The sequence below is a fragment of the Oryctolagus cuniculus genome, chromosome 3 (genome assembly GCF_051225735.1).
Source record: "Oryctolagus cuniculus isolate XC-2025 breed Fujian yellow rabbit chromosome 3, ASM5122573v1, whole genome shotgun sequence".
NCBI lineage: Eukaryota > Metazoa > Chordata > Mammalia > Lagomorpha > Leporidae > Oryctolagus > Oryctolagus cuniculus.
The window spans coordinates 38,538,005-38,560,625 of NC_142869.1; the positions used below are offsets into that span (position 1 = coordinate 38,538,005).

At 45.1% G+C, this 22,621-nt stretch overlaps 1 protein-coding gene across 8 annotated transcripts; it reads right to left on the reverse strand.

Annotated features, from left to right (window-relative positions):
* Positions 1-654: 654 nt before the first annotated feature.
* STRADB (STE20 related adaptor beta) lies at positions 655-22,608 on the reverse strand. Of its 8 annotated transcripts, none has more exons than XM_008258963.5 (12): positions 22,361-22,608; positions 19,449-19,554; positions 16,971-17,051; positions 11,646-11,745; positions 8,273-8,394; positions 7,272-7,380; positions 6,301-6,424; positions 5,059-5,230; positions 4,668-4,772; positions 4,254-4,498; positions 1,980-2,022; positions 655-1,489 (listed from the first exon to the last, which is right to left on the reverse strand). In XM_008258963.5, exons 2-12 carry the CDS (start codon positions 19,458-19,460, stop codon positions 1,346-1,348), a joined length of 1,257 nt encoding a protein of 418 aa, XP_008257185.3. In that variant the 5' UTR covers positions 19,461-19,554; positions 22,361-22,608; the 3' UTR covers positions 655-1,345. The 8 variants fall into 8 exon arrangements, with proteins under 8 accessions (XP_008257185.3, XP_089186194.1, XP_089186193.1 ...); XM_089330068.1 differs by having other exon boundaries at positions 6,301-6,437; positions 22,361-22,502; XM_089330067.1 differs by having other exon boundaries at positions 6,301-6,444; positions 22,361-22,502.
* Positions 22,609-22,621: the final 13 nt, after the last annotated feature.

The following is a 22,621-nucleotide window of genomic DNA, read 5'->3' on the forward strand; positions in this document are numbered from 1 at the left end:
AGAGGCCCTGTTTCATGGCTTCCGAGGTGGCTTGCGGAGGGGAAATCGTGCTGCAAGGCGGAGCTTCGTTCCAGGCTTGACCACTGCAGCTGCTCCGAGGGCCTCAACCGGTCCCCTCCTCTTCTCCGTCACTATCCATTCCAAATTCACCTTCGCCTTTCACCCTGGCAGGTCTTCGTGGCTGCCCTGGCAGAGTAACCCAAACCTTCATTCTTGAGGAGGTCCAGCCCATGAACATGAAAAGGACTGTGCCTTCAATTGCCCATTAACTTGTAGACTGCCCTTTTGGTTTAAAGACACCATTTTAAAATAACCTTTACTATAATGTGAGAAAGACCGTACAGTTAAGAAAGTCAGTTGACATAGGTTCCAGTGTAGCACAGTTCACCCCACATGCCCTTTTTGAGACACGGCCTCTCTCTTTGGCTAACAAGGAAATATCATGAAGACCCGCACCCTCTGTGTTGTAACCCCCCAAGAGCAATGATCATATAAAGGATCAGAACAGGCAGGCCTTCACTGGATCAAGTCCCCAGTAGTCCTCAGCTAACAAGTTAGAAGTCTGCTGGAGGAAGGGCTTCCTGGCAAAACAAACAGAGAACCTGTGTTTGATCTTTGCCAGATCACATTAGGAAAATAAATAGAAGCACAAACTCAAGTCAACAATCTTTATTGAGCTCCCACAGGGTGCGTGAATTTAGGATCTAAAATTTACAAGGTAGAAAAGGGTTACCTTATGTAGCCGCTTTCTTTATTTAAAAAAGCAAATTATGACTTCTGTATATAGTTCAAGTGAATCATTTATTTTGAGTGAGGCTCAGTTTGATGTTATATAAGTATTAATAGAAAAAAGGGAAAGTATAAACATTTCCCTGTCTACCAAAGAGGCATTTGGTACCAGGATAAACTAGCCTGTTGGTTAACAATAGCTGGTTCAAAAGGCTAGAGAACCTGAAAGAAAGATCAGATGTACTTGGAAGTCCTGTCCTAGGAGGGCTCAATCCCAAGAGAAGAGCAAAATGCCAAAAAACTCAACTGGCTCAAAAACGAGAGAGAGATGAAAAGATGAGTTAGTCACAGCTTTGGGGAGAAAATGTAAGAATCGATGACACTGACTGTAGCTAGATTGATCATCCAGATGTTTCCCTGGGGTGGTGAGAGCAGTCTGAGCTAGGCCAGGGAACTCCACACTCACGCCCCTGTGAACAGAGTGGTTTGAAATGAGATTCTCCAGTGCACCAACTGTGTTTTCAAGTATAATTCTGGCATTTGTACCTAGCAATGCAGAATAAAAGCAGCAAGAAGAGGGTGTCAAGTATATCGGACGTGAAGTGATTTGGCAGCCCTAGAACTCCCAGTCCGAGTCTTTTTCATCAGGGAAAGCACACTCTGGCTCAGTCCAAGGTAACACTGGAGGCAGTGCTGCTGACGGCTTGGCAGAGGCAGGAGGCAGCAGTGACAGGATGGAGTCCTGGCTTTCTTCTTTCATCTGTTAAAGAAATTCAAAATAAGGCTCTTGGTACAAATTTAATACATCAGTTTCGTTAGCAATAAGTAACTTCTAAAGAAATTATGTTTAAAGTATTTATATAGTTTTTAAGCATTTTTCCTAAAAATGCCTTTGATTCTGGTTACCTGAAAACAGGAAGAGAAGCCAAATAAATGGATTTTTATCAGATATAGTTTGCCCTTCGTCATGTGTAGCCAATATAGAAGGAGTCACTAATCAAAACCAAGGCTGAGCATGTAGTGGCAGGGATTATGGTCCGGTTTGTTTCACTCATTTTGTTTTACAGGACGGCTATCTTTCAAAAAGTCTGTAATTAAACTACCAAAAACTTTTCTGCTTTTTAACATTATTTTTGTAAGTTAATAGCATGATTCTTGGTAACCAAAGTATCCCATTAAACCAACAACATGGAATGGATTTTTTAATAGTATTTGAAAACACCTAGACAACAGAGGACAGATCAGCTCACCTGTTTGAAGAATACGTGAGACAATAAACTGCTTGCTGATGGCCTGAAATTTAGAAGAAAAAAAAAATTACAAAAACTAGACCCTCAAATTGGAATGTATAATAGTAGAAGTTAAGTTAGGAACTATAAAGTCCAACACTAAAATACTGAAAAAGAAATTATGTCAGAAGCTCAAATCTTGGCTCCAACTTTGACAAATGGAAAGAATTAGTTCTAGAGGTGTCCTTCAGTTAATCCATACTGAATATTTATTGAACACATACTATTTATAAGAAATTATGCCTGGCACTTTGGGGTTAAAAATGGTAATTAAGATACACCTTGGGGCCGGTGCTCTGGCATAGTGAGTAAGGCCGCTGCCTGCAGTGTTGGCATCCCATATGGGCACTGGTTCAAGTCCTGGCTGTTCCACTTCCAATCCTGATCTCTGCTATGGCCTGGGAAAGCAGTAGAAGACGGCCCAAGTCCTTGGGATCCTGCACCCACGTAGGAGACCTGGAGGAGGCTCCTGGCTCCTGGCTTTGGATCGGTGCAGCTCTGGCCGTTGTGGCCAATTGGGGAGTGAACCAGTGGATGCAAGACTCTCTCTCTCTGCCTTTCCTTCTCTCTGTGTAACTCTGACTTTCAAATAAATAAATAAATCTTAAAAAAGACACACACCTTGTTTCCAAAATACTAATGCTAATATATAGTTATCTATGGTAATAATTTATATTAGTATGGAAGCAGCTACTTACATTTTATACTGCTAATACATTTCTAAAATGGATTAATGCAAGTACAATAATTAATATTCAGAAAGACTAGCTGATTTTTACAAGGTGAGACTAGGCTAGGAAATGGTAAGGCTGAAACTGGTGACCAACTCTGTGGGGAGCAATCCGGACTAGACTGAGTTACTGGAATTAAGACTTATTCTATGCATCTGCTCTCCCACAATATGGCGCTGGGAGAGAAGTAAACAGCTTCCGCACAGCTGCCTCCAGTTCAACTGATAAACTGTAGGACTTGCTCCTGATTGGAGGAGAGCAGCGTACTCGGCGTGTGGGCAGCCGAGTTGGGATTGGCGGAGGAGGACTATAAAGGAGGAGAGAGACGGCATGCACCAGGAACATCTATGGGGAACATCTAAGGGAACCCGTGCAGCCCCCGAGAAAGCCGGCCGGTGGTGTGCCGCTCCCCTGCGGAAGTGGGGAATGTGGCCAGGGGGAACTGCCCTTCCACGGAGGTGGAAGGGATAGTAGCCAACCCGGGAAGAACCAGCAGCAAACCCGGGGAGGGCCGAGCAGACGAAAGAACAGCGCAGGGTCCTGTGTCGTTCCTCCACGAAGAGGGGGAACGACATAATGGTGCCGTGACTCGGATATGAAGCCTAGGCAGGGTTTAGTGTCGTTCCCCCACGAAGACGGGGAGCGACACAACTCTTCTGATTTTTTTTTTTTAAAGATTTATTTACTTATTATTTGAAAGGCAGAGAGTTACAGAGAGGCAGAGGCAGAGGCAGAGAGAGAGAGAGAGGAAGGTCTTCCCAACCACTGAATTACTCCCCAAATAGCCACAACGGCTGGAGCTGAGCCAACCCGAAGCTGGGAGCCTGGAGCTTCCTCCAGGTCTCCCACATGGGTGTAGGGGCCCAAGCACTTGGGCCATCTTCTGCTGCTTTCCCAGGCCATAGCAGAGAGCTGGATCAGAAGTGGAGCAGCCAGGACTCGAACCAGCACCCATATGGGATACCGGCACTGCAGGCGGCGGCCTTACCCTCTATGTCACAATGCCAGCCCCAACTCTTCTGATTTTCAATCCAGTGTTCTTCCATTTGCTTACTACCTCTACTTGTTCCTTTTATTTTTTTAAAAAAGATTTATTTTATTGAAAGTCAGAGTTACAGAGAGAGAGAGAGAGATCTTCAATTTGCTTGTTCACTCCCCAGATGGCCACACAGCCAGCAATAGGCCAGGCTGCAGCCAGGAACCAGTAGTTGCATCCAGGTTTCCCATGGGGGTGCAGGGACCCAGGAACTTGAGGATCGGAAGTGGAGCAGCCAGGACACGACCTGGCACCCATTTGGGAAGCTGGTGTTGCAGGCAGTGGCTTTACTGTGCCACAGCACTAGCCCCCTCTACTTGTTCTTAGCATCATTATTTTCTGTTTTAGACTTGACTTTTTTGGTCAAAGGATAAAACATTTGCATTTTGTGGGGAGGGAAACACCACGAAGCTCCTGTAAAACATAAAACATGCACAGTTTATGCTGCTTAGGAGTGACCGGTATTACCTTTTCTCAGGATCTTGTTGCAAACAGAGCTGTACCAAGCTAAAGAAAGCCGGAGAGAAGGTTTTTGAGGCTGGTGTGTGCAGCCGGTCACTGTTCACAGTGTGCGTCCCACTGGACACAAGCACGCTTTCTCCAATCCCAGAGTCTACACCTGAACGTGAACTTCTCATTCTGGAGTCTGACTGGGGGAAAATACTGACATCCAGTGGGCTGTAAGGAGGACCTTTCAGTTTCTGTAACAGCATCTAAAAGAAAGAAGAATTTCCTTCAATTCTCTGCAGGCAAAATTTCAAATAAAAAATAATAGCAATAAAGTTCCTAAGAGTCTAGAGCAGCCACGACTGACAGGAATGATCTGGAATGAAAGAGCTCTTATGCAAGGCCAAGCGGTTCAGGGATTTCAGCGGCACGTACCTGAGTCCTGTGCATGTCCTGGAAAGGTACCTGGCCACTGGCTAATTCACATGCTGTAATGCCAACACTGTAAATATCTGACTTCACATTATATCCGTGCAAATCCTGCAAATACAATTAACGTGGTGTTCCTTAGTGGCAGTAACTGAACAGAAGGTCACACGCATGTGCTCTTTTGTTAAAGGATGGTGAACAGTAATAGGGAGGAGGTCCCATAACAACACCTAACATACGATATACAATTTAAAATCCCTAACGTAACTTGGACAAGCGAAAAGAGTCTTGCCGGAGGCCATTCACCAATCCAAATAGAACGACACAACTGTCCTTCAGTCAGACTCAGAGGACACTGGAGACGCACAGACAACCCAATGCAACGGCCACACCTGACCTGTCTCAGCAGTTCTGGACTCAGCCACGGCTGCACGGACGTGCTGAACTGTGGGAAATCAAACACAGCCCTATGCCTCTGTCCGTGCTTAATCAAACTATGCAGGTGGGACAGGCCAGAGAGTGTCACCAGGCCATCACCAGAAATGAGGATATGACTGGCTTTAATACTCCTAGAACAAAAAGAAACAATCCTAAGTACTGGGAACGTGGCCCATGAAGAAAGTAAAAATCTGGTCAGGACAAATCCATGTATTCGCTTGGAAACTAAATCCCTTTTATGAACCAGCAGTGTGTGATATACACTGCTGTGAGTACAAGGAATTAAAGAACTCGTTCAGCTACTGAATATAGCATGAAAGCAAAGGACAGAATCATTGAAAGCTGCTTGTTGGAAGTGATAACGTTTGCAAACAAGAATGGAATCAAATAATTAAGTTTTAGGATGGTATTGCAAAACACCTAAGGAAAAGTCCAAAGAAATGGACTAGAAGAAATCCTAGAAGCCTAGGATTGTAACTTAAAGTTAAATGCAATACCAGTCAATAAAAGACAGCTTCTCCTGGCATAACATCACTTATAAAGATATCTTTTATATAAAATTTCCCTTTCAGCATCAGAAAAATTAATTCGTTTTTCATCCAAGATACTGAATGTGGAAACTAGTGGATGGCTAATGAATTGGTAATGTATCATAAAACCTCAAGTCATTAGAATCCAGGCTGTTTCAATCACCAGTTAACCAGAATGCCAGTTAAAAGACAATGAAGAATATGATCAAAAGCCTTAAGGAGATTGAAACAATTAAAAAAGTAAGCGCATCTGAAAGTAACTTAATTAACAAAACAAAGCCCCAGCATATACCAAAACACCACGGTTTTTGCATTCGGCCAATTACTTCCTCATTTACAGTTTGGTAACAAGAAAATTGACATTTAGTATCATCATCTCAAGGTACTGCAAAATATTTTAAAAATCAAGGAAAAATTAATTATAGTTATACATGATTTAAACATGCTACAAGCTGAAAAGCAGATAAAGAAGTTCTTTATTTGCTTAAAGAAAAAAAAGAAACACACCCCTCCCCGAAAATTAGGTTCCCATTCCCTCTAACTTGTACCCTAAACACAGCACAGACTCTTACATCCTCATCAGACTGCGACTGTGAGCTTATGAAAGCAGGGGCTCTACCCCAGCGCCAAGCTTAGCACTCTCATTTTAGAAAATATGGATAAGTAAATACCTATGAATACAGCCATTTTGGTGCAGATAGTTCAACCCTCTTACTGCTCCAAAGAGAATGTTTCTTATTAAAGTTTCACTCATTCCTTCAGGGAAGTAGGTCTTCAAGAGGTGCCTTGCTGAACCTAAAAGAAACCCCTGAAATCTTGAGATGAACAGTGAAAGTGATTTTGCTTCAGCTACATTTTAAATGTTCTTTTCAACCAAAAAAACCACATACACATACACACACACACAGCTGTTACTTTTTGGAGTCGAACTACTTTCCCAGGCAAACGTGATTTTCCTTTAAGAATCTTAAAAGTATTTCTTCTAATGATACTCCGGAGATTAGGAAAGAGAATTAACAATTTTTCAAAATTACTTAATGAAAATATATACTGTATTTGTATGCATGTGTATGGATTTTTTTTAATTCAGAAACAATCCACAAAAGCTCTAGAATTCATTCGTCATCTAGAATTCATCAAGGCTCTAAATTCATTTGCTTATTCATTCAAAACACTGAATACTATTTTGTGCTAAGTATTATTACGTAGATAGCTGGGGACACAACAATGGAAAAGACATGAGTGATGCTTGCCCTCAAGAAGTGCACACTCAGAGATGCGAGAGAAGCTTACAACGCAGTGGAACAGGGATGTGTCTGGGAAAACGGCTGCTGCCTGCCACGTCACAGCAGGTCCCCGCGGAGAGAGGGGAAGGAAACGGACGCCAGAGACAGCTTGTGCAGAGGCAGGAGAGTGTTGCAGAAGCAGCGGCAATTTCACTGATCATCACATCTCTTCTGCTTTCTTCTAAGCCAGAAATTTGACATGAACCAGATACAGCAGTATCGCATAAAATCCAGACTGAACCAGGAGGCTTATAATTTAAAGGTAGTGAATCTTAAATCTAAGATTTCACTCATCTTTATAATAGTAGCATCCAGGTCAAAATGAGGAGTTATTTATTGAAAACCAGTTTTCTTACCGTAGGCCATAAATGGGGAAATAACCCAAAGCCAGCTGCCAACAGTGAAAACTGTCCAGTAAGTTGTAATATTGGGGTGTCGGAAAAAGTGGGATAGGATCAGTCCTTTCTAGGATAAACACACAAGAGACAAGACATTTAATACAACCTTTTTTCTTACGATGAAAAGAATAGCAAGAGTGGCAGCTGATACTCAAGGGAGTGAAACAGTACTGAGTACTGTTCTTAGTACTTTCACTTCCGTAAACCGCACAGCCACTGCACAATGATGTGGCACTAGGACCCTCACTGTACAGCGGCTGACACTTAGAAATCAACGGAAAACTCGCCACAAAGCACATCATTAGTGAAAGAAGAAGAAGAGACTAGGGACGTTGACTCTGACCCAAGAGGCCATACTCTGAGAAACTATACTACGTTCTCACTAGAGAAGCGCATTCAGGAACACACAGTGTGCGAGAATAAAGGTCACTCGAACACCACATCACAGAGAGTGACGTTTCACATTCTGGCACAGTCTTCAAGTCCTCCTCTGCACCACCTACGTGTGCATTTTTAAAAAGCGAAATGTCAAAATCCTATAAAAGTGATTAGTGACCAGGAAAATGGTGTCATAATAAACCTGCCCCGTATTTCTCTCCGCATTGGTCAAGTTAGCCGCTCATTCTGCTTAGCTGGATGCGAGGAAACTGCTTCCTGTTTTTGTTTCCCTCAGTGACTCCTCGTGTGGGACGGACCAGGGTGCTCGCAGGCACCAGACAAGCCCCACGAGTCTGATGCTCGTGCGAAGGAATGAAGAGCAGTTCGCAAAGTTTGAATATATTTGTTCTTGCATGGACTGCATCTGCTTTCCAAGTATTCTGTCCAATTCTATAACTCCATGTTAATCAGAAGGAAGAAATCTACCTTTTCCTAACAGAAACAATGAGTTGGGAAGGGGGTAGTTCTGACAGGTGTAATCCCCTCAAATGGACTCTGTAGCGTTTTCTTCCAACACTCACCTGTAAGGCTTTCAGGCGCTCTTCGGTGCAGTTTTCCAGATTGGTAATTTTTATGGTAACCAGTGTTCCTGTAGGAGTGTGCCGGGCCAGATGGACAGAGGTCAAGTTGTCAAAGCCTCTCCCTGTAAAACTCACGAGATGCGTTAGCAACCAAGGAAGAAGACAACTGACAAACTGGGACTTAATCAAAATTAAAAACTTCTGCTCTTTCAAAAGCAATACTAATAAAATGAGGAAGTAAGCTGCTGACTAAATGTATTAACAGAATTTGTATCTGACAAGATCTCCATCCAGAACATAGCACTCAAACAGCTATATGATAACAAGTAATCCAATTAAAAAAATGGGCAGAGAATTACATGGGCAGTCCACAAAACAGGATATGGGAATGGCCAATAAGCCTATGAAAAGATGCCCAAGACAGAGAAATGCAGATTGAAACAACGACATCCCATTACACATCTATTATAATGGCTAAAATTGTGACTTGATAAACAAATTATGATATATGCAAACAATGGAATGCTATTCAATAGCCCCTACCCCAACTCCCAGCCCCTGGCAACTACTCATCTGAGTTTTCCTTCTCATATAAATGGTATCTCTGGTTTTTTTTTTTTTGTTTTTTTTTTTTTTTAGACTTATTTAAAGTAAGAGTGTCAAAAAAGGAAGAGACAGAGACAAAGAGAGAGATCTTCCACCCACTCTCCACTCCCTAACTGGCTGCCACAGCCAAGTTTGGAGCAGGCCAAAGCCAGGAGCCAGGAACTGCACATCACCTTCCACATGGGTGGCATGGGCCCAAGTACTCGGGTCATCTTCCGCTGCTTTCTTGGGCACATTAGCAGGAAGCTGGCTCAGAGGCAGAGTAGCTGGGGCTCACACCAGCACTCCAATGTGAGCTGCTGGCATCCTAAGTGACCGCGTAACCTGCTCTGCCACCACCCTGGCCCCGCTTCCTTCTGTGCTTAGCTTCTTTCACTAGCACACTGCTTTTGAGAGTCATCCATCACTGTCATCTATATCAGCAATTTCTTTCTACTGCTGAACAATAATCCACTGGATGGCTATATCACAATTTATTGATCCTTTGAAAGACTGATGGATATCTGGGTGGTTTTCAGGTCTTGGTGACTATAAATAGAGCTGCACAAATATTCCTATAAGGTCTTTCGACAGGCAAATGTTTTCATTTCCCTTGGGCAAATAAGCGATGCTGCAATCCATCTCCTCCCCCCCAGCGTCTGCATCACTGCTTGGCTCCGGCCCTGTCCTCTCCCCTTGGACACACGCACAGCGACATCTCCCCTGCTCCCTGCATTCCCCAACCAGGGCATGCGCCAGAATGACCAAGGGAACTATTTGCAAATGTAGATGTCTCGACCCCACCCCCAGGAGTTCTGATCTGTCACACTGTGGAGGAACAGACACTGCAATGTTCCAAAACACACAGGGGTGAGAGGGCCACTTGGGGTTGTGATTCACTGGTCCACTGCATCTTCCAGCCTGCTGCCAGAGTCGTTCTAAATGGAGCATTTTATTCCTGGGGAGGCACTGCTGGGAAGCAGCTGGGAGCTTGGGGCAAGGTCTGGTTTCTAATCACCAGCTGCAGGACGGTCTCACAGCCCCAGGGTCCTCATCTACAAAATGGAAGTGGCAAAGGGTCAAAGGAGAAAAAGACCCGCTAGCTCTGCAATGCGACTCCTGGGTGCCCTTACTCCCACCATCACCGGTCCCCAGGCCCCTCCAGCAGACGCGATGCACTCCCAACTGCTGCCTGGGAGTCACAAAGGGGTAGGCTGTGGGGGCCGGCAGAGAGTGGCACTTCCCAACACATCACACGAAGTCCTTCCCCGCATGTCCCTCATCTGCCTCTCCAGGTCCATCTCCCAGCACTCCCTCCCTCCCCTCGCTCCCACTTGTGGTCACAGAGATTCTGACGGGTTTTCTCCCTCTCACCAGCCTTCCTCAATCCCTGTTGTCTGTCTTTAGTTGGGCACCACTGGAACCTTTCTCATTCGGGGGAATTTGCCAATTTGCTGCTTTAGAAAAGGTACCCCTTGGCCTTGGACCTGGCATGTGGCTCACAGTTGGCCAACTGGAAGACGGCGTGAGTGACATGAAGAGGCAGGGGCAGTCAGAGCTCGCTGCAGAGGGGCCCAATGTCCGTGGCAGGAGTCACCCACCGGCTAGGGCACTAACGGGCTGCAGGCCAGCACTGTGGCACAGCAGGTTAAGCCGCTGCCTGCGATGCTGGCATCCCCTACGAGTGCTAGTTTGAGTCCTGGCTCTTCTACCTCCAATGCAGCTCCCTGCTAATGCACCTGGGAAAGCTACAGAAGGTGGCTCCAGTGCTTGGGCCCCTGCACCCACATGGGAGACCGGGAAGGAGTTCCAGGCTCCTGGCTTCAGCCTGGCCTAATCATGGCATTGTGGACATTTGGTGAGTAAACCAGAGGATGGAAGCTCTCTGTTTCTCCTCTCTGTCTCTGCCTTTCAGATAAACAATAAAATACTAATAAATAGATCTTTTTTAAAAAGCATACTAAGTAGGCTGCTCCTAGTCCATGTCTCTGGTCCTAGACACCAAGCTCTATACTTTTGGTTCCTTCCAAGCCTATTTCTCTAGCCAATAATTTGTGAGTTAGCAACGTTGTTCAAAAATTCCTTGTTTTATTTGCTTCATTTAGCCAAGATTATTTCTTGTTACTTTTAAATAAAAACCCTGAGCAGAACAACTTGCAAACTTCTCATTCTTCAGGAGCCAGCCCCTTTGTGCCGTGTCTGTGGACGCCCGTGGGTCGTTAGCTGTTCACGCCCTCGTCTCTGTCCTGTAACAGCTGGCACGGAGCTCTACCACGGTACCCTCCAGTGCCTAAGACAAAGGTGCCCTTCGTGCTCGCCTGCTCAGGCATGGCATGAGCCACACACGGCTTTGCATCTCTGCCACCTAACACGGTCCGGGTGTGCGGTGTTGAACGGATGTTTCTGAATGTTCACAACTGTTCCAGATTATGAAGTTATAAAAGAAGCAGCCATCCTCTTCCACGCTTAACTGAGAAGCTTTCCACTGCAAATATGATTCAGGGAAAACTCTAAGCTAGGAAGCAATTTAGTTAAGGATCTGTGACTGCAAAGATTTGATATTAATTCATACCCAGTATAAATCATATCCGAAAAGTCGAAGCTTCCTACAACCAGGACACAAATAAGGAGTATTTAGATTTCTCAGAGCCTATCTCCTCTAAATGGGCTTCAGAGAAAAAGTAAAATTGTAGATTGTAATCCTGAAAAAGTCTGGGTTGTTATCTTTAGACAACACGTACTGAATCCATCAGACTGATACTAATATCTGGTTTCTGCTGTATGTTACCTATTTCCACTTGGAGTTCATAGTGAGAAACGTGGGTGGAATGGATCCCTTCACTGGCTCTAGCAGACGGAGGGAACCGGCAAAGGGGTGGCTCATCAACCTGCAGTTTTTAAAAACACGAGAACATAACAGGTAGAATAAGCGTTTTGAGTCCCTTAATTTTGTGTGCCCACTCCAATAGAAAATACTGATGTTGCATTTCCAAACACACAAGAATTCATCAGGAAGGCCCCGGAGCGGGGCTGAAGAGGCTGTTCTCAGAGCTACAGGGGAGTCCTCAATTGCGGGAAAATAGCTCTCCAGAGCAAGGCATTCTTCCCAGCACAATTTGCAGCAAGGCTTGCAGGAGCTGCCAAGGATGCCAACCAGCCTTCAGGGTGGCGGAGGGAAGAGCTGCAGGGGCCTGTGAGGGGCGCTGTGCTTTGCTCCAGGGTCTGAGGGCTGCATTTCCCCTCCCAGGGACACGCCCTAGGAGCAGAGGTGTTAATGCTCCAGGAGCGATTCCCACACCCCTGCTGAAGAGGCTGTCGCAGATGGAATGAATCAGAGGGAGGTCGGAAGGAAAGAATACATGCAAGGAGATGGGAGAACAGGGTGTAGCCCTGAACGAAGGATCCCGTGCCCTTATGAGATCTGCCAGGATGTTTTGGGTCTGCCCTGGGTCTGCATCTCTGCACGATGGCAGCACGCAATGCCTAAACCACTGGCGGCACGCGAGAGCCTGGAGGATCCTCCAAAGGGTGCTTAGAGTCTACAGCACCAGCAGGTGGCAGGAGTCCTGTTCCGGTCTCCAAGGTGAATAGGAGGAAAGGGGGAAATGACATTATTATGTGCTAGGAATTGTGCTAAATGCTTCTCACACCCTTGACTCTTTACTCAAGAGAAAGAGACGAAGTTTGAAACAGCGACAGATGCAGATTCACAGACAGGGATGGCTATGTTTCCTAAACTTCTAAGAGAGCAGAAAAAAAATCTTTAGCCCATGGCTAAAGATGAATAAAGGTGAATATTATTCAAGAGGAATGACAGCCTATAAAAAGAACGTCTACTACGTAATTGGAAATTATTCCAATGAAAAGAGAGGAGAATTCCAAATACATCAATTTGCTTTCTTTAGAACAGGTAGTCTTCAGATACATCATATCCGAAAAGTCGAAGCTTCCTACAACCAGGACACAAATAAGGAGTATTTAGATTTCTCAGAGCCTATCTGAGAACACATATAAGGAACACATATAAGAGATATACTAAACTGCTGTCAGTGGGTAAACTTGTCAGGAAGGTGAGGGACATTATGAACACAAACTTACAGTTCACTGCTTGAAAAAAAGTGGTATAATATTAGCGAGGGATGGCCAGAAAGCAGAGTTGCCAGCCTCTACTGGGCTTGCATCTTCTCCCCTGGGGAAGTAGGCTTCCATAAACCAGCAGGTGCACCTGGGTTGTAACTTAGCATTCAAAGTTCCAAACAGGCTGCTTTAAATCCATTCAAATCCCTAGGCCAAGGGCAACCACATGTGTGATATTAAATCCATAGATATGGTAGAACTCAGATGAGAAATCAGAACGGAAATGTCAACACCAACCCAATTTTCAAAAAGGGAGACAGCTACAACGGAGCAAGCTTGATGCTGCTTCCCAGAACACCTGAGAACCAATGCCTAGGTGGGTGAGTTACGAACACTTAAAAAGCCAACACGGCAACCAAAGGCAGGCAACACTGGCTCACTAAGTCATCCCACACTGACCCCTCTTGTCTTTGATGAGCTGATTGGTTAGAAAAGTAGAAAGCAAAAATTATGGCAGGGTTCTTGCCCTTGTTCTTTGAAATTTTTTAGCGACTTCTTGAAGATGCAAAAGGCATGTTTTAAAAAACAAAAAAAATCCCACAAATTGTACATTGCTAGGCACAGCTGATTACTGGAAGGACACCAGGACACACAACAGTCTTGAGGAACTAGAAGGACGGGCATCAATCAGTACCATTTTACAGGAATAAATGCAAAATCTTACACTTAAATTTAATAAAAAACAAAACAAACAAACAAAAAAACAAAAACGAGAGGCCTAATGATAAAATCAAGCATACCAGGTTTATGACCTGGAGGCGCCAGTTCACAGGATGACAGGGAAGGCTAAATCAAAGCACAATACAAGGCTGTATTTATAGAAACAGAACGCACAGATGGAAAGAGACAGAGCCGTCCTGGAGGCCGAGATGACTCGTCAGTCCGGGGAGCATGGTGGGTAGCTAACTAGCACACCACAACTTAACAGGCACACGGCAGACTAGAGATGCCTGGGGAAGGCCAACAATATCGCTATGGTTTTGGCAACACTGGAGGAACTCAGAATCCTTACTCTGGAGAAGAAAACCATAAGGATATGTATACAACCAATTTTCAATAAGTTCATGGAAAATGAATCTTATGAAAAAAACTATGTAGGAATTTCAAATTTTTTGGCACCAAAATAAACTCATCTTTTAATTCTATTTTCCTGGGAACTTTTTGGAGTATATATGGTTGTCACTTTCAAGCATCTAAAAGACTAATGTCTAGAAGACTAATGTCAAAGAGTAAGTAGAACAGAAAGCAGAGTTAAAATCAACCATCAGAAGCTACAGGAAGCACATTTCAGTTCAGCGTAAGAAATTCACTCAGCCGGTGCCGCCTAAGAGGATCAGGCATCAGGCTGCCTCCTAGCATCTTCCCCTCCACATTCATGCATCCAGACAGAGGGTGGATGACCACCAGGGTCAATACGTGAGGAACAAGGAGGAACAAGAACAGCAGTGAAGACCCGGTGCTCAGCAGGCGGAAGGTTGTAAAAAGAAAAGATCTGATGTGTTCAAATGTCTCCATGCAGCGAAAGAAAGGCCCAGTGGGATGAATTTCAAGTTCTCCATTATAAACTAAACTGCTTCTAATGAGCATTTGGCTTCTCATGGCACTTTACCACAAGGACAGCACATGCAAGGGAAGAACACCGAGCCTGGGAGACTGTGGCGATCAGCCTAATGACCTTGCCTAATGTGGTTCTGACGCTGCGATATGGGGCCACTCTAGGTCTGCTGCCCAAATCAGTTTCTGATCCCGAGAGCCTGGGGGACAGACCCCAAACCCTGGTTCAGTGACCACCAGGGAAAGGCAATCCGTGAAATGTTTTTGGAGAGAGCCCGCTGGACGTTCCACTTGAGGTGAAACACACCTTCCTCTATCATTATATTACTTTCTGTGCTACAGTACTTTTTATGTGAATTTCTGCAAATAACTCTCAGAGATATTGTAGGGAAGACTGCCTACATGGGTTGAAAATTGTACCAACTGGCCTTTTAGGAATCATAGAATTGCCAAAACTGTATTATGTTAAAAATCAGCATCTCAACTCAAACAGTGCAGCCTTTCATTTGCAAAATTAATTACAGAAAATGAGCTTTTCTAGAGACATAAGGGTTTTCAACGTTACAGGAGGCAGAAATCATTTGGAAAACCAGAAGCGTCCTCCAAACATGACATTTTAACATACTTAATACTGTCTATAGGCTCCGTGGAGAACGTGTTGCCCAAACAGAAGACAACAGATGGTGTTTTGAAGCATGACTCAGGCAGAGCCCAGGAAGCATTTTCTAATCGGCAGGCACCGGCTTCCAGCTGGTGTCAATTTACATTACATAACTTCTCCAGTTTTATTTCTCCACAAGAGACTTCACACAGACCCTGGCTCTGCTCTCCTCGCTTAAGATTTTAGTCTCACTCTAAGGACAGAGAGAGATGTGACATTCAGCTCCTTGAAATCTAACATAGCTCCAACCTGGAGTCTGGAGAAATCCAAGCAGCCACCTGTGGACAGTGTTCGGCCCTCTCCCTTCCTAACGGTGTGGACACACAGTCACTTGATCCTGAACTACCCCCACCTGGAGAGAATGACTTGAATCAAAACGCAGGCTGCAAACGACTTCCTACTGCATGAAAGCTCAGTGCCCGGAAGACTACAGACTGTGAGCACATAAACAAGACAAGAATGCGGGTAGCTGCAGACAGGACTGGGATACATAACAACATGACTGGGATTGCCTCATTTTGTAGCAAGCAAGGCATTTGCAAAGCAGGTGCCACCTGGAGTAGAAAGTGCAGTATAAAGCAAGGATTAAGGGGAGGAAAAGATCCGGAGAAATGTTTATTATCAAGCATGATCCTTTAAATACTCTTTTACCTATCAGGCCTTGCGCAGGGGAGATAGGGATGACTAAGACAGACTGCCTTATGGGGATCACGTTACGGTTGGCAGGCATAAACTCCAGTCATTGTAAGATGAGTACTTCATGAGTGAGTACCATTTTATGGGAATGTCTAATGCATGTAGGACTGTAATGGAATGATAAGTACAAGCAGCAAGGCTTTCTAAGTGTGGTATTTGAACCAACCCGTTTATAGATAAGGAGGAATTTCAGGGGGGAGAAAAGAATGAAGAGTATTTCAAACAGAGAGAAGAGTATGTGCTAAGACTCAGCAGCAAGAAATTAAACTCAAAAACTAGACATATTCCATGCCGCTAGGAAGAGAAGTTTAGACTTTGTCCATCGGCTTAGCAAGCCAGCTGAGATTTGAAAGATGTCTCAAAGTGGCTCAAGCAGGCGCGGGATGGGTGCAGTGCTGAACGCTGCTGTGCGTGGACGGAGAAGACTTCCACACAGAATGTGTGTGTCCGGGGGACAGGAGGCAAGGAGGCCGCCGCAACGGGTCCTGGGAAGCTGGGGACACGTGAGGGGTCGTGGTGCACCTGTGAAGGGCATTTCAGAGGCGGTGTCTACACAAGGGGCAGAGGCGGGTGCTGTATGTGGATGACTCCAAAGTTTCTAGTTAGGGTGACTTATAGATGGATTTTCATAGCCAAAGCAGGAAATAAATGGGTCGGTGAGGTTTGGGAAATTAAGCTTTCACTCCAAGTCGCAGTGCCTTTGAAAACCCAATCAGAGGTACTCTACAGATACTTCTGGGGGTCAGCAGAGAGTCTGGGGTGACTGGTGGAAATTTGAGGATCATCAGTTCTTCTGGAAGCCGGGGTCCCTTTAGGAGACTTGAAGTAGCTCCAGGACAATCTGAAATTTAAGCAACTGAAGTCACAGGACTAGGTGAGACTTCCCAAGGAGCGCCAGTTTAGGTAGAGAAGAGGCCAATCGTAGGCTCATGGAGAAGGGGTAGGAAGAAGACACAATAGAGGAAGCAGTAGAGACAAAGAGGTATGAGACGAGCAGGAGTGAACGTATGACAGATGTACGGAGGGTGCAGGAGGAGCAGGAATCGCACTGGACCGTCTGCTTACCGGGTACTGATGGATGCTGCTTCCAGACTGTTTTTCAGATCTCAGTGATTCAACTTGTGTTCGTGAGGTGCAGAAACAATCCTGGAAGTCAGAAATGCATTAAATAAGTGAAAAATAAGGCACTGGATAGACAGGGGTCGAGCGTGGGGAGAGAAGGGTTGGAGACTGGGGTGGAGAGCAGAGAGAAAGGGCAGAATGCGGGAACCTACGATGGAAGTCAGGATGCACAGCATGGAGGCGCCCAGGAGGCACCGGCGGGTGTGCAGAAGGTAAGTTTCGTATCTATTAGAATTTTACTTGGTGCTACCTCTGATGTTCTTAAAGATCGCATATAGTCATATATCTTTTCCATAAAAGCATTCTTATATCCACGTTGCACCAATCAGATGCTAGTGAACATGAATGGCTCACGGAGCTTTTTTTTTTTTTTTTTTTTGACAGGCAGAATGGACAGTGAGAGAGAGAGAGACAGAGAGAAAGGTCTTCCTTTGCCGTTGGTTCACCCTCCAATGGCCGCTGCAGCCGGCGCACTGCACTGATCCAAAGCCAGGAGCCAGGTGCTTCTCCTGGTCTCCCATGGGGTGCAGGGCCCAAGCACTTGGGCCATCCTCCACTGCCTTCCCGGGCCACAGCAGAGAGCTGGCCTGGAAGAGGGGCAACCGGGACAGAATCCGGCACCCCGACTGGGACTAGAACCCGGTGTGCCGGCGCCGCAAGGCGGAGGATTAGCCTAGTGAGCCGCAGCGCCGGCCGCTCACGGAGCATGAATCCTTCCAGCATCAGTGACTTAAATCACACAGAAGGAAGTTTGCCCGAATACCTCTCCTACTGCTTTCTCAACCATTATTGTCATAGCTGAGTAAACAGCAGTTACACTTCATAAAGAATTTAAAAGAAATATTTTACTTATACTGTTCCTTTGAAAACACCATTCCTTAGTTCTCAAATAGAAGGTAAAACTTGAAGAGGGGAGGAATCCTTCATATGAAACAACTTCAACTTGATCTCATTTGTACACATTTCATCTCTAGGACAAAAGGGGGAATATTTTGATTCAAAGGATTCTAAAATATTTCATGATTGCAGGAATAAAATAAAGTTAAAATTATTAACAAATTGATCTAATATAAACCACTCATCATATTCTATTACTTTTCACAAAATCCATAATTATGAAATAATACATTAGGAAAGATATCCTTTTGCCTAAATTTGGAGGCCCTGAGCAACTACACAGTCCTCTGAATTACAGAATCCGCATCTACTAAGTGTAAAAACTAGACCAACTGCCCTTTTACATCTTCTCCAACTGACAAATTGATACAAAAATGTAAATCTTACATGTGAAAATGTAAATCTAAAGGGGTCGGCAAACTCTGGTCCAGGAGCCCAATCTGACTGATATCAGTTTTGGCAGATCAAAGTTTTGCAGCAACACTGACACTCGTTGGTTTTCATTCATTTACATCTTGCCCATGGCTGCTTTCCTGCTACAAGAGCATAGCAGTAATTTTAGCAGAGACCACGTGCAAGCAGACACTAATTGCCCTGTACAGAGAAGGGTGCTGATCCCTGTTCCACGGAATGAGGAATTTCACCTCAACGTATTTTCCAGATACACGAAGCTCCCCTCTCAAGGAGTAAACCTTTAAAATAACCACTTAAAGTAAATGTACTCTATTTTTCCCACATAACTAACAACACAGTCTCTTAACTTCATAGTTCTGCCTCTCAAACTTGGGGACTAATGGAGTGGATCGGCATAGAGGAATCTGAGATCTGGCTCCGGTTCTTGGCACTCTTGGGTCAACTCAAAAAGATGATGATACCTGCCAGCCTCTTAGAACTTTACAGATTAAAGATATATATGAAGCTATTCATCATACAAATACACTCACCAGTTTCTAGAAGACCACTATAGTAATATAATATAGTAATATAATAATATAATATATAGTATTATATTATATATAAGACATAATGAAATCCTTAAGCTGCTTAAGCTAAAGCAGATACAATGGATTCTAATAGAAACAGAAAACAAGTTGGCATCTGCATTGTACATTGATCCACATTTTTTTGGTGTGAGTCAAAGAGTTTATTCTTAAATTTATTTTCCTTGCCTTTAGTCAAATGGAAATTCATAAAAGGGATCTTTTTTTTTTTAAAGATTTAAAGGATAAGGTATAGCTAACTGGATAGGAATTAACCTATCTAAGTACAACATGTATATGTGAAAAAGTGAGTATGGGAAAAATGATTACAAAAATTAGTATTTCAGAAAATAGAGGAGCAGCTCTTTTTGAAACAGACAAAAACTCAATGAGAATCTACTTCATTTCTCAAGACCAGTCATGCAGGTCCACGCAACGAATCAGGGCCCTAGACCATTCCACAAGACTGTTCCTCTCCTCGGGGCTCTGCACACCAGCGAACAGCTCGCGTGGCACAAGCAGATTCACGTCAACAAACACTTACCAAAAGAGACATTGAATCGCTTTAGTTCACAGAAAGGGATAAAACTCCATCTATTCCAAAGAAGACTTTTTGCTTTATCTTCCTTTCAGGATCCAGAAATAGCCTACTACAACAACAACAACAAAAAAGCAAATCATTTAGATTTCCATAGGTCCTTGAAGAAGTGGTCGCCCTAAACCCACTTGGTATATATCAGCAATTCCTTGATACAAAGACTAGAAACATCCCCTAAAGGCGTCAGCAAGTTTCACTGAGAAAGGCTGAGTGACTAGCAGGGAGGTTCTGAACACTTGCCAAAGCGTCAATACACTTGCATCTTGCTTATCTTTTCTGTACATTTGTTTGTTGGAAGAACCTCAAGCAAATACGAAAGCAATATAGAAAAACAATTTTGGACCTATATTTGACATGACTTATAAAAATAAAAATAAAAAAACTCTCAAGAATTCCAAATACAAAAAACCAGAATTTTCAAAGTTTTCTGAGTGGATTAATCACTTATTAAATCAACTGGAGTTCCTGACCACCAAATTTAGAAAAGAATCAGGATTAATCACAGACTAGAAATTCATGCTTCCTTGTTGATATATGGTTAGAAAAAAGAGAAAGACCATTTTTTTTAGTTTTCATGTGAAAATAACATTTTTATAGGATAAAATTTTTTCACCTTATGGATTTTTAGTCCTCAATTCTATTCTTGAAATTTGTTGATATTAAAGATAGGCAAATAATTCCTGTTCACGTTACTGACAACAGTGTTAATCTGCAGTAGATTCAGGTATAAAATAGGAACTTCTTCAGACTCAAGGAGATACCAAAGCACCACCAATGATTTCCAGATGTTTGCCAGTAGACGTCCAGCTGTTTGCTAGTAGACAGGGAAGCAATGTTCTAGACTTGCTAGTGCCAGTGGTCCCTTACCTGTAACCAACGCCCTCTCTTATCTACATTGCACTTACTTCATTTTAAGGAAGTTCCAAATTTGATCAAATCTACAAATACCTGACAATTGGAAGATTTTGTAACCCATAAACATTACAGAGCAGTAACCAAGTTTTTGAGAAGTTTGCGTGAAAGGCAGAGAGAGACTGAGAGACAGATCTTCCGCCAGTGATTCACTGCCCAAATGCCTGTAACAGCTGGGGCTGGGCCAGGCCAAAGCCAGGCGCCAGGAGCTCGGTTCAGGTCTCCTAGTGGGTGGCAAGGCTCCCATTACTGCAATCATCACCTGCTTCCTCCCAGGGTGCAAACGAGCTAGAAGCTGGAATCAGGAGCAGAGCTGGGACAGGAATCCACTCACTCTGATCTGGGACGCGGTATCTTAACCCAATGCCCACCGTGGTATCCAATTCAGTAGCTAAGGAAAGCAGTAAATTTCTTCAGCAAGTTCACTATGAACCAAGGTGGAGAACCGGAGCGAGAAGACCCAGGACAACTGGGATTCTGCTGTCACCTGCCATTCAGCAGCCATCAGAAGGGAAAGCCCCGCTGGCCCTACCTGCCTTCCCGGGGCCTGAAGTGACAGCAGCATTATCTGAAAGCTCTGGTAACTCCCAAACTCTGTATCAATGGAAAAGACCTGAGAGGATGCCCTGCAAGGCACACTCAAATATTCTGGGGACAGCGTGGGTTCACCGCATCTGGTAAGCAAGTTGGCAGTGTTTTGATAACCACAAGCAGCGCGGTTAGGGATGTGGTGATGTGTGGAATTTAAGGGGTTATCACTATTTTGTATCCTGCCTTATTCATGTAACACCAGCAAGTTGTTACCCATTTTGTCTTAAAGAATCTGAAACTTCATTCTCTCTTTTTTTTTTTTCAGAAAAATTCAAAAGAATTGCACATAACCTGTGAGAATTGCTAACGCTAAAGGGGTTGTGGCAATAGGGTGGTTTAATCTCAGGGATTTCGCCTTAGCTACACGAGACTAGGAAGAGATAATTTTACAAGACATTTTGAGGTCAAGGCAGCTGCTGTACCTAGCAGGGGGGTGGAGTGCGGGGTTGCTCTGTGTTCCCGAATGCTCTTTCATGAGACATGAATATAAACCCCTCCTTTAAAAAAAAAAAAACATACTTAGAGACTATATTTCTAAACGTCCATCAGTGTAGTCCCTTGCACTTGCATCTATAAAGCTAATTATAATTATGATGATGCTTTATAAATGACTTAAATTTGTTCCATAATAAAATGGCTTATCCAAAGGTTTCAGTCAGAAAGGCTGACGCTTCCTGTGGAAATCAAAGGGCACTATCCGTTTACAGAACTCGGCAGAGAATGAAAAACAACAACAGACTTTGCTTTCTTTGTTGAATTTTAAAATTACCGTAATTTTCAAACTGCCCCTGGGAACCCGTAAAGACTTTAGAATCGTGACGATCCTCCCAACAAATAATCGGATATTTACTGCGCGCCTACTGTGTGCCAGGCACTTGCTAGGTGGGCGCCGAGCCTCAAACCCCGGTCGTAGGGAAGAAAGTACTCGACGCCCCAAAGCCACGAGGGGACAGCACCACGCGCGACCTCCACCCCGAGGACGATCGACGCTGGAGCCCGCGTTTCTTCAAAGGCTCCCCGGTCCAGCCTGGGGGCACTTAGCAGCGAACTCGCCGACAGCGCCGGGGTCCGCAGTGCCGTCGGCTGGGACCCTCGGCAGGCCCGCGAGAGAGGTGAGACGGGGTGGGGGCGGCCGGGGCTCGCGCACCTGACGCGGCCGCCGCCCCGCCACGCTCAGGTGCCTCTGCCACCGCGCGGGCCCTGGGGCTTCCAGCCCAGCCAGCCGCCGCGCTGGGGGGCGCGGGGGGACGCCGAGCTCTGGCCTCGGCTCCCCGGGCGCGCGCGGACACAGCCGTGCTCCCTCGCGTCCCCCACCGGCCCTAGACCGTCCCTCCCGGCCTGCCTCCCCGCATTACCCTAGCGGCGACCACGGCCAGCGACTCTCCTCGGACTGCCAGCGGCGCGGGGCCGGGACCGGCGCGGGAACAGGAGGATCGCGAGCCCCGCTCGCGGAGGACCGAGGGGAGCGCGCTAGGCCCGCTCCCAGCGCGGGCCGCGGGGCACAGGACGGCAGCGCAGCCGTGACCGGACCCGTCGGCCTGGAACTCTGCCCCAGACCCAAGCACCCTAGGGGACCTGGTTCGCCCCACCCCGGCTCCGGGACGCGGCCAGGGGCG